The 12,626-nt window shown below is 45.5% G+C and overlaps 1 protein-coding gene across 9 annotated transcripts in view; it reads left to right on the top strand.

The window, feature by feature from the left end:
- Window positions 1-12,626, top strand: part of ascc3 (activating signal cointegrator 1 complex subunit 3) — a 149,186-nt gene that overhangs the window by 14,242 nt on the left and 122,318 nt on the right. For all 9 annotated transcript variants that reach the window (XM_076889658.1, XM_076889656.1, XM_076889661.1 and 6 more), the window contains one exon: window positions 10,440-10,557. In XM_076889658.1, the coding sequence (XP_076745773.1) occupies window positions 10,440-10,557 (118 nt within the window). The remainder of the gene's footprint in view (window positions 1-10,439; window positions 10,558-12,626) is intronic.

The following is a 12,626-nucleotide window of genomic DNA, read 5'->3' as shown; positions in this document are numbered from 1 at the left end:
TTATCGGGCTCATGCCGGCACTACTCGCGCCATGAGCTCCGTCACCATGCTCCAGATGTACCAGGCGATGTGCCTGACGGAGCTCAGATCGCTGATTCCTGATGACAGCCCGCTGGCACCTCTTCTTAACGAGGTCAGAGTTGCCACAGATCACATCCTCCGTGCGTCTCGCTGTGCAGCACTCTCCCTTGGCAGAGGGATGGCTTCGACAGTAGTGGCGCAGAGGCACCTGTGGCTGACCCTCTCTGACGTCCCAGATAGGGACAGGGCTGTATATCTGGACGCACCAGTGTCTGCAGCTGGGATATTCAGACATTCACTTGAAGCCATTCAGGCTAGATTCGATCTGAAGGAAGAAGCAGACGGAAGCTCTGCGCGACATCATCCCCAGACGTCAGCCCAAGCCCGCAGCCAGCTCTCACAGGCCCGCCGCTCCTCTGCCGACTGGCAAGAGACTGGTGCCCACTGCTGAAGTGGGTGTGCCGCCAGCGAGAGCACATCCTCCGGCCCGAGCTCCACGCCAGTCAGCCTGGAGCAAAGGTCCACCCTCGGGCCCCCGGCGGGAACCGACGCCCAGGAGGAAGAAGCCTCAGCCCTCCTAGCTGTGGTTTCGAGTGGAGAAGGGGTCCAGCAGCAGGGAGATGCTGCTTTTACCCCTCTGTTGCCACCCAAGAGGTGCCGCTTAAGTTTTGTTCAGGTTGTCAGCCCCAGAAGGCGCTGCACTTTCCTAACACTGTCTCCCAAGCACAAAACCCCTGCACACAAAATGCCTCAGGTAACTCCCTGTTCAGGTGTGTTAAATGTTCAGGTGACCACATCGAGTGTTCCCGCTGTTTTTCATTGTTGTGCCCCAGAAAAGGTGCCTCCAACAAAATGTATGAATGTACATGTTCCCATGTTACAATCAATAAAGAGTGTTGTTTATTCTCAAACAATCACAAATGCTCAGCCTGCAGGCAGAATGAGCCAGGTCGGGCAGGTGATGCAGTCCCCTGCAGACACACTGGGGGGCGACAACGCCCTGCCGACGGTGCTACAGGTCAGCCGGCTGGCTGCTCACTTCCCTCAGTTGCGTGCTTGCGCCCCCTCTCCGTGGGTGCTGCGAACTGTTGCCATGGGTTACCGGTTCCAGTTCCGGGTCAAGCCGCCTCGTTTCCAGAGAGTCGTAAACACGACTGTCAACACCGAGGCGGTGATGATACTCAGAGAGGAAATAAAGGCACTATTGCAGAAAAGAGCAATACGAGTGGTCCCCACTTCGGAAGCAGACAAAGGTTGGTACAGCCGTTATTTTGTTGTTCCGAAAAAAGGGGGAGGGCTTCGTTCCATCCTCAACCTGTGAGTCTTGAACACGTATCTACAAACGTACAGGTTCAAGATGCTAACAGCTCTTGAATGCGGTCGGCCCGGGAGATTGGTTTGCAACAATCGATCTAACAGATGCTTTTTTTTCATGTGGCTATACACCCGAAATACAGGCAGTTTCTGAGGTTTGCATTCAAGGGCGTAGCCTACGGATACCTAGTGCTGCCGTTCGGGCTGTCGCTCGCTCCTTGCACCTTTGCGAAATGTGCCAAAGCAGCGCTAGCGCCCCTCAGAGAGAGAGGCATCCGCATCTTAGTCTACCTAGACGACTGGGCTCTCGTAGCTTGCTCCAGAGAGCAGGCGGAGACACAGCTGTCGCTGGTTCTGTCACACATTCAGACACTGGGGTTCTCTGTGAACGTTCAAAAGAGCTCGCTAATCCCGAGTCAGCAGATTTCTTTTCTCAGTTTGGAAATATGCTCGCTTTCCAGTCGCGCACGTTTGTCGGAGCACAGAGTGGCCGCGTTTCATCGCTGCCTCGCTCAATTTCAGTTGGGACGCAGACTGCGTTTCCAGACGCTATTACGTTTGTTGGGCATGATGGCATCTATGATCGCCGTAGTGCCACTTGGACTGTTAAAAATGAGAGCGTTTCAACACTGGACTCTCTCTCACCGCCTGTGTGCATCGCGTCACCTCCGGAGGAGGCTGCAGGTAACCGCGTCTTGCATGCTAGCTCTCCGTCCTTGGAGGGAGCCCAGGCTGCTGCATCAGGGCTCTCGGATCGGGAGGGTGTTGTTTCGCAAGGTGGTGTCCACAGATGCTTCCCTAAGAGGGTGGGGAGCGCTGTGCAAGGGTGCGAGGGATCTGGTCCGCACTTAGAGCTGTTAGCAGTGTTCTTAGCTCTAAAGCATTTCTGTCCAGTCCTGAAGGGCCAGCATGTCTTAGTCAGGACGGACAATTCAACAGTGGTGTCTTACATAAACAGGCAGGGAGAAACACACTCTCCTCCCCTGTTGAAGCTGTCTCACTCTCTGCTGTTATGGTGTTCATTTTCTGTCTCTAAGAGCCACCCATGTCCCGGGCCACCTGAACCTGGGGCCGGACCTTCTCTCCAGGGGGTCCTCTGGTGAGAGAATGGAGGTTACACCCTTTAATAGTGGCTCAGATTTGGGACCTATTTGGCAAGGGGCAAATAGATCTTTTTGCTTCACTGCCCCCTGTTCTTCTCCATAATCGACCACGATGCACCCTTGGGCTTGGACGCGCTAGCGCACCAATGGCCAGACGTGCTCCTGTATGCATTTCCCCCAGTGGAAATGATATCTCCACTTCTAGAGAGAGTGCGTCGGCATTCCCTCTCTCTGATTCTAGTGGCCCCTTGGTGGCCCACACGGTCGTGGTATGCAGAGATAATCAGCCTGGTAGCAGCAAGTCCTTGGCAGCTTCCTCTCCGTAGGGACCTCCTCTCTCAGGCGGGCGGAGAAGTGGTTCATTTGCGCCCGGATCTGTGGCGCCTTCATGCTTACCTGCTGAGAGGTTAAACTTGATTGCTAAGGGTTTGCCACCTAGTGTGAAAGCGACAATTCAGAGCGCTAGGGCCTCATCTACTAGAGGCTTGTATGCTTACAAATGGTGAGCCTTCGAGCAATGGCAGGGATAGCTCAGTAGGTAGAGTGGTGGCCCCATGATCGGAAGGTCGGGGGTTCGACTCCACTGAACGGCTACCCTGAGGTACCCCTGAGCAAGGTACCGTCCCTACACACTGCTCCCCGGGCGCTGCACTGGCGGCTGCCCACTGCTTCACTGGGTGAATGGGTTAAATGCAGAGGAACTATTTCCCTATGGGGACTAACACGCACACTTTACACTTTACATGGTGCCAGGACTGCCACACTCTCCCATTTCAGTGCTCTATTGTGGATGTTTTGACATTCCTGCAGGAGCTGCTGGATAAGGGCCTTTCATTTTCGACAGTTAAGGTTTATTTAGCAGCTATATCTGCTTGTCATATTGGCTTTGATGAGGTGACACCAGGTGCACATCCCCTTGCCATACATTTTCTGAAAGGGGTTCACCGGCTGAGACCTGTGCTTAAGTCCAGTGTCCCTGCTTGGGACTTGTCTTTGGTGCTGGGGGCCCTTTATAGCCCCCGTTTGAACCCACTGAGTCTGTGGCTATGAAATTTCATATAAGACTGCATTACTTCTCGCTTTGGCTTCAGCAAAGCGAGTGGGTGACCTTCATGCGCTCTCTGTGCATCCCTCCTGCACACAGTTCTCTCCTGATGGTCTCAAGGTTGTATTGCGTCCAAATGCTGCCTATTTTCCCAAGATCATGCCTGCGTCTTATAGCTCAGTGGAGTTTGAGTTGCTGAGCTTTTGCTCCCCTCCTTTTGCATCTGAGGAGCAGAGGAGGATGCATTCTCTTTGTCCAGTGCGTGTGCTACGCACCTACATTGAGCGCACTCAGAGTGTGCGTTTATGTGACCAGCTGTTTGTCTGCTTCGCTAATCCAAATAGAGGTAGAGCTCTGTCTCACTGGCATATGGCACCAGAGGTTTTGCTTTGCCCCACGGGGTGAAAGCTCATTCCACCAGGGGGGTGGCAACCTCATGGGCTCTTTTTAAAGGGGTGCCTGTAGCTGATATTTGTGCAGCATCACTGGACACTTTTGCGCGGTTTTATCGGTTGGACGTTACAGCCCCTTTGGTGGCTCATGCTGTCCTTTCTGCTGGGTCTACCGCTCACTAAGGATGTGGTGATGTGTTGTACTGAGTGAATCGACTGAAAGGGAACATGTATGTCTACTTCTGTTCCCTGAAGGAGAGGAACGAGGTACAACACAAGGTGGCCCCACTGAGCAGTTTGGCTCGGTGAAGAGCAGCTATCGAACTGAGGGATGACTGTGATGACAGCGGCTATATGTGCAGGCGGGGCCGTGCGCGTGTCATCACACGTCATCTGCCTTAAAGGCATGAATAAAGTTTCTTCAGCCAGGACACGCGAGGGCGTGATATCCCGTACTTATGTGTTGTACCTCGTTCATCTCCTTCAGGGAACAGAAGTTATAGGCATAACTATTCGATTTTCATTGTATCCAGCAGGAGTGAAAGGTCATGTATGGTCATTGGGTTAAACACTGACAGTAAATGAGGGGGAGGTGGACCAGAGACACAAACAGACAGTATTGAAGAACCAATGCTCTTACGGACATTATTAACTTTATCCACGAAGAAATTTAGAAAGTCATCACTCTCAGATTTAGAGGTCACGGGTACTGGGTGGACCACGGGGAAAACAATAGAGTTTATGGTTTCAAATTGCACCTCCAAATTTCTCTTATTTGATGAGATTAGCTGAGCTGAAATATCCTGATCTGGCTGTTTTTATGTTTTCGTGAAGGGAAACCCAAAGTTTCCTAAGGTGGAGCCTGTGAACTTCAGGTTTAGTTGATTTTCCAAAGGCGTTCTACTTTCCTACAGATTCTTCTGACTTTCCTTATGTCATCATTTATCCACGGATGAGCTCTTTCCGGGCAGCAATGACAGACTTCATAGGTGCCACCGAATTTAATATCTCCAGACAATGATTGTTAAAACCCTGAGTAGCAACATCAGCATCAGTGATCGCATGAGGGTCCAACAAATCAGAACATTTCAGAGCAAGCATCATCCGTATCCTGATCGTCCGCATCCTAATCGTCCGCATCCTGATCGTCCACGTGCAGGCTGAAATCCCTGATCATTAAGACTTTCTCCAGTTGAATAGTGGAAGATAAAAAGTCTGTAAAATCCTGAATAAAAACACCAGCAGGGTTGAGAGGATGGTAAAATAAAACACAGTAAAGTATATTTGATGAACCAACCGTATGAAGTTGTGACTCAAAGGAGGGGAAAGTCTCAGAGTCCATAACTCTGCAGGACAAACTGTCCCAGTAAACGGTGCCATGTCCACCACCACGATGGTCCAAACGCGGAGTCCCGATGAAGTGACAGCCGACCAGGCAGAGCTCATTAAGGGGGACAAATTCATTCTCTGCTGCCAGGATTCAATGAGAAACATAAATCCAAACTGTTACTGATAAAAAAGTTGTTGTGTTTTTTTGTTTTTTTGGCCGCCTGTCCCGTCTGGTTCTTTTGCCATCAGAATTATTGTCTGAAGGCAAAGAGAGAAGCCCAACGGATTTACTTTACCATCCCTGCCTTGCTGTGTTGGTCCATTTGATTGACCTTTGTTGTTATTATTATTATTTTTTTAACACTTTTTATTTGTTTAGGAACATTTTTATGCAGCAAGATAAAAGAAAAAAAGAAAAAACAGAAACAGTATGAGGTCATGGGAAGATAACATACACCTGTACATACATCTGCACATCCACACATACATACGTCAACAAGTCTGCATTACTAATTCTATGCATCAAAGGGTGCTGCCACAAGCTGTAAAGTCCAGCCATTTTCTCCACCGTCTCCTTCCCAAATCTCCCTGCAGTCGCAGAGTGAAAGTCATACATTCCATCAATTTGACGTCTTCCACTATAGAGGTAAAAAGTGTTACAGTGGGAGGATCTCTACAGAGCCAGCGTTTTGTTATGGCCTTCTTCGCAGAAGCCAAGAGAACTTTCAGAAGGTAAACATCATCTGTAACTAAATCGTCTGTAAAATATCCCAGATACAATGAGGTAAATGTACAAGACACGTGGAATCCCAACACCTCTGTAATTATCTTTATAACTTCCATCCAGAAGGGTCGTATGAGTGGGCAGGACCAGAATATATGACCGTAATCAGCCATGTCTTCCCCACAATTCCTCCAGCAAAACGCAGGTGTAGCACTGAATTTAGACTTCTGTTTAGGCGTTATGAAATAGCGTATAATGTTCTTCCAGCAGAAGTCCCGCCACATGTTGGATGTTGTTATTATTTATGTTGTTTTATTTTCAGTTGTTACAGATGGGACAGACATGACAGGGGGGAGGGAGGGAAACAAAGACAGCGGGGAAGAGGAATAGTGATGAAGGACAAAGAAAAGGGAAAAGAAAAGACGGGGGGCAAAAAAACCACATTTTTATATATATCACCTGGATCACCTGTTGAGAGAAAAAAAGAGAAAATAAGCAAACAAAACCAGCAATATAATAAACACAACACCATCGTGATTGTGTATATAACACTAAATATTATTATTATGCAGCACGTAAGATTTACAGCGCACAGTGTGCTTTGAGGTAGGAGCCAAAAAGGGTGTAGTTATTAAATATTATGTTGTTATGTTATGCCTACTATGGTTTTATGTATGACTTTATTTATTTATTTACATCTGGAAATTTGGAAATCATGACCAACCCTTCTGTGTTTACCACAAGCAGTTGGACTATACTCGTTAAATGTTGCTTTTCTGGTACTGATACTGATACTATCACTGGCACTGGTACTGATACTGGCACGGGTACTGGTACCGATACTGGTGCTAATCCATAACCTAATGATCTCACTTCCTATTATTTCTGGTTGGATGCAGTCAGATCTGTTTTGAGAAGTGTATCTGGCAGTGATCAGGTCCAAAACAAGAGTCAGAGGACTGTTCAGTTGACCTGTGTTCAGACCTGATCGTTCATCCTATCATCCTATCGTTCATAGCATATCTGAGAGTTTCAAAAAGCTTTCAATCATATTAGGATGTTTGCCTTTCTCAGTAAATGTGCAGTGGAGGAACCATTGTACTGAAGGCAAGTCAGAGCTTGTGGTCTTAAGTAGCTGTTCAAAGCTTGGAGATGCCTGGGCTCATTATTCTGTCTCCGTCTGAGTCCTTCCCCACAAAGATCAAACCCGAGGGTGGAGTACTGCTTCTCATTTATCAGGGTGGAGATGATTCACTGCTGGTGAATGCTCCCATTTCTCTGTGTATAATTCATTGTCTGCCAGTGTTTTTCACCTTCATATTGATTTACCCACCTTTAGTGTGATTCATTGGGATACACCACGCCTAATGCTGCCATGTGTTAGCCTTCCTCCCTGTTTCTCCTTCTCTCCATGACATGATTGGAGTGTTTTCATTTACTAAATTCTGAGTGTGAGAATTGTTCATACGGTTGCTCTTCAGTGTCTCAGTGAACAAAGCCTGATGTATCGATCCTCTGATAGTTTGATCTGCTGTTCGTGCTTTAGATACAAGTGATCCAGTTAGCACAGTACACTCTCCCCTCTTACAAACCTTTAGTCCAGCCATGATTTGATGCTCTGTGCTCAGAATATCACTGTTCTCATATTTCTCCTCTGTGGTGATGCTACCTGCTCAGCAACTTTGTGTTGGGAGCTTTGAGTCGATCAGCTGGGTGTCATTTAAACATTGTTTTGGTAGAAGAACCCAGCTCTGTGAAAGTGGATCCTCTGTACACACGACTCTGCATTGTTGCTTCATCTGACTGCTGAATTATTCATGTTACACAACTTTTAAAAACGTGTGTAGACGGTCAAACTTGCCAGCTTTTCCAGGATTTAAATACACTGTAAACCTTTTTAACAACACTGTAGGAGAACGTCCGCCTATAAACACGTTAATAGATCGATGTGTTTGGTTAGAGCAGGGCGATATGTCCAAAAATATTTATCACGATACACATTTGAGAATTTGTGATAACGATATAACTGACGATATAATTGACACGAGACAAAATACAAAATAAAACTCCACAACTTTATTAGTGCAAAAAAAACCCATCAATGTATTTTCACTTAAACAAGCAGCTGTTTTTTATCTGCATTAAAGTTATATAAACATTTAACAGTGCAAATGCAAATTCCTCGCTGACAGTTTAACCAAAAGGCATTTCCAGTGGAGCCGACACATCCTCAGCATAACCATGTTTAATATCCACAAAACTTAAAAAGAGGTTAAACACACACAATACGGTAACATTATGTTGAAGCACAGCACGTATCACTCCGCGAGGCTCCGCCTACGATAGCCGTAATGCTCCGACAATCCATCAAGCGGTGCGGCTTCGTAGCTTAGCAAAGTCGTACTAGGCAAGGCAAGGCAAATTTATTTGTATAGCACAATTCAACAACAAGGTGATTCAAAGTGCTTTACAGAGACATTAGAAACAAAAACAAATAAAAAGCATGATTTAAAATTGAATAAAACAAGCAAACAAACAAACTAACTAAACACACACATTTCACACCTGTTCGCGCGATCTGAACCCTTATCGTAAGGGGAGCTACCAGTCCTTCTGTGGACGAGCTACTTTCTATTTTAAATTCCCTGAATTTAAAATACTCTCTAGACCCAGTTGGGGAGCTACCCAGAGCTCTAAACCCACTTAGCAAACAAACAAACAAACAAAACAGTATGTAAAATCAAAACAGATAAAATCAGAAATAGATAAAATCAGTAGTTAATGTAAGTTTTGAAATTTAAGCTTAAAAGTGTGGATTTGGTGCTTTATTCAAATGCAGCTGAGAACAGGTGAGTCTTCAACCTGGATTTAAATAAACTGAGTGTTTCAGCTGATCTGAGGCTTTCTGGGAGTTTGTTCCAGATATAAGGAGCATAAAAGTCGTACTGAAACATTTGACAGATTTCTGAGCGCCGTGTACATAAAATGGTTTCGAGGTCAGTAAACACAACCAGAGTTCATACATAAGGCACACGGGGTTATAAGGGGCTCTGTCGACTTTCAGAAAAATCAAAGGATTGATTTAAAGTGCGCCGTATTTTCCAAACAACGCGGTAATAACGACGGCCCGCTAGCATGCGCTACCAAAAATAGTGCTTTGTTGTGTATCTGACGGACGAAAGCTAAACCAGTTCCACACCACTGAAGCTGCAGCATTTTTACAAACCAGTTGTGGTTCATGGTTTCATTCAACGATCCACTTTCTCCCTTCTCATTCTCATTCGCTGCCATGCTTTTTCCGCCATGTGCGTATGTAAACAAAGGCACTGTGCATGCGCGTTTTACCCATATTCTATCGCCATATTTCATTTTCTTATCATTGCCCAACATTATACCGGTGTTACCGTGAACGGTATGATATGGCCCAGCACTATGTTTGGTCATGCATCAGTATCATGTGTGTTGTCAGTTTATATTTAGTTCTCATACAGTTCAATATAAAAATGTAATATCATGACATGTAGTGTAACCTAATGTAAAAATGCTCTTTAGTTTAGTAAGGCCGTCCTAAATGAGTTAAGCTGTGCTATAATTATCCAGTCATTGGTGCAGATGATCCAAACTGGGCACAGGATCAGTTACAGTTACAGTGGTAAGTACTGCTTCTGACTTTGTTCTTATTTCATGGCTGCTTGGATGTTAACAGCAGGTGAATCAAATAAAAAAGGCCTTTTTAATCCTGACCAGGTAAATGGACTGATGTTCCAAACCTGCATTAAAGCTACTTTATTCCATGCATAGACTTGTCCACATTCATCCTGTGTAATTCTCCTCTTCAGCACCAATCTTGGCATTAGGCTCAGAGGAGTCAAGGATCGAACCACCATCCTCCTGAAAAGGAATCTTCAGTGTATTTTTCCTGTGCACGTGGTTTCAGGATGCCCTCCTGTGACTCAGCTCCACTCTGGTTCTTTTGTTCCATTTACTCACTGGAAATGAGCAGACCACACAGACCTTGCCACTGCTGACCCGTAGCTGTGCACGTGCAGACTTATTACACAGTTAACGTTTGCCTGAAGGATGGAGACTGCACACAAGCCATTTGAAGGAGAAAGTCTGTCTCTGTCCTTGCAGAGCCCACACCTAATCAGTCAGTTCCAAGGCCAGGATTCATGAGAGTTCATTTAAAAAACATCCCTGTGAGCAGATGAAACCTCACCCCCTCCGTCCACTGAGAGGAGAGGACATCACCTCTCCTCTCACTCCCAGCGTGAATAGAACAGATATTCACAGGGACCACGAAGTTTAGAAACCACAGAGCAAAGCAAGGCCTCGACAGTTTCCTGCTGTGCTCTCTGTCACAGCCTCCATTCTGAGACCAACCCTTATAGACGAGGGATAAGGGTGCTGCATTGTTCCACTGATCCTCACAAGCCTGTCACGTCTATTCATTTCCAATGAGAAATGTTTTTTTCCAAGTACTGACTGTCTTCTCCTGTTCCTGTCTCCAGCTGTTTGAGCTGCTCGGCCCAGAGGGGCTGGACATGATCTCAACCCTTCTGCAGCGAAGGGCGGCCATTGTTGACTCCCTCCTCCGCATCCAACCTGACAGGACTGTCTATCCATCAGGTAAGGCCCATGGCAGGCATGTCACCTCAGGGGGGAAATACTCATGGAAGAATAAGTACTGTGTTCAGTGCGCAGCGTCCTAACATGACTGCATCCTTTGGATTGGATTGCACTGTAGGGACAGTCCTGCACAGTAAAACTAGCCTAAAAGGGAGAAGCTCGTTTGATCGGTGAGGGTTAAACACAGAGTTTCAGATGTCCTTGGTCATAACCTGCAGTTTTAAACGTATCTGAAGTATAAGGTTACACAGGCACCATTGCTCTGCTTGCTGTGACTGACTGTTGGAGTGTTAGCACCACAGGCTAACAACTCTGATGCTGTTGTATGGTGGTATCAGAGGATACTGAGATATTAGCACTGGACCGTAGCACTGTGTAACAAAGTGCTGCAGTATTTCTCTGCATGTGTGGACGGGATGGTTGTTATTTATCTAACCTGCTGTGTGTGTGTGTGTGTCCAGCTGACTGTGCTTTCCTCGCCATCAGGGAGTGAAGCTGGGCGTGTTTAGACGCTGTTGTCAGATAATGATGATGAGTCTTAGAGACACAGATGATTGGTGCTACATTTGAATCTACAGTAGACCATCTTAGCAGTCTTTCCTAACTTCTTATCATCCAGCATTAAGTCTGCTTAATGTTCCTGTTGATAACAGTTCACACATTGTTGCATTGAACCTTCATTTCATTCAGCATGCGACTGGTCCGACATGCAGTGGTAGTCACAGCCCTGACCTGATTCCCTAACAATGACTGAGAATTGAGAGCATTTCTCCGTTTGTCTGTCAGCTTTGTCCGTTTGTGTTTTTAACTTTTCTTAAGGACTTTTAAAAAGTGAGGGAGGTTTTGTTTGTTTTTTTACAAAAATAAATGAACTAAAAAGCTGCCTGCATGGAGACAAACTCCTGGCTTAGTCTGAGGGAGAGTTGAACATGTAGCTGATTATAGTAAAACTATCTGCAGGTTGATTTACCCTTTAAGACCTACCATAGAACCAAGTCCGGCAGAGCTTATAGTATATTCTTACATGCTGTGGAGCCATTTCTGGGAGCATTTCAAGTTGCTATACATCAATACAACCATTACAGCCAAAATTTTAATAATATGTCTGCATTAAGTGCATAGTAATTACATAAATTGCAAAAAAGTGCAATGAATTACAAAAACATTTAAAATCGTTTTTGTTTTTTTAACATATATTTCTAGTTAGAGAAATTTAAGAGGCTTATCCCTCAAAACTGTAAATACAAAAAAGTTGCACAAAATAGTTTCCCACCACAGGAAATTTATTTTAAGTGTCTTCATAGTTTTATTTTTGAAATACACCAATTTTTATATACTGCAGGAAAAACGAAAATAAATATTATAATGCAAATTTGCAAAAAAACAGCATATGCATCAAAATAAACTATTTCCAGCAGAGCAATATGAGTCCTAAGCATCCCAGAAACGACACAGAAAGTCACAAAGCCAAACATAACTTTTAAAAACACCAGTATAGGCTCATGAGGCCCTAATGGTAAAAAACTACATTTCCGCAAAATGACGTCACTTCCGGTTTCGGGCAGGTCATGGCGGACATGCAATAGTTCGCGCTGATGGACGTAGGAAGTGTTACAAACAGCTGATCGGATCGGCAAAGCGTGTTTCTGGAATATTATGTTTTTGTTGCTGCAAGTGCTTTTTATGCAGTTTTTGCAAAGCTTTATGTGGAAGGAAACTGTGACCGAGGACAAGCTGATGGCATAAGATGTAAGTACAACTCCTCCAGTTTCATATGCAAAAAAAATTATTGTGCTAGCTTACGTGGTTGCAGTGCTACCGGGATTTAAAAATAGTTACGCAAAACGAAGCGTGGCCGCCCCGACCGGCTTTAAAGGGTTAAAGCCACCCGTCCACTCTCTTGCATTAATATCTGCAGTGTGCAGGGCTGCTCTGCAAAGGGAGCACAGGGTGTACTCCACTACATTTATTTTAGTTACTAATTAGCATGTCAATCAAACTATAAATAACAAATCAAGACTAGCAGCTGCCAGTGCTAACCCTCAGCCTCCAGGCTGTACAACCGTCAG

The sequence above is a fragment of the Maylandia zebra genome, linkage group LG11, assembly GCF_041146795.1.
Source record: "Maylandia zebra isolate NMK-2024a linkage group LG11, Mzebra_GT3a, whole genome shotgun sequence".
Taxonomy (NCBI): domain Eukaryota; kingdom Metazoa; phylum Chordata; class Actinopteri; order Cichliformes; family Cichlidae; genus Maylandia; species Maylandia zebra.
The sequence above is the reverse complement of the archived record's forward strand: the minus strand, read 5'-3'. Positions and strand labels throughout refer to the sequence as shown.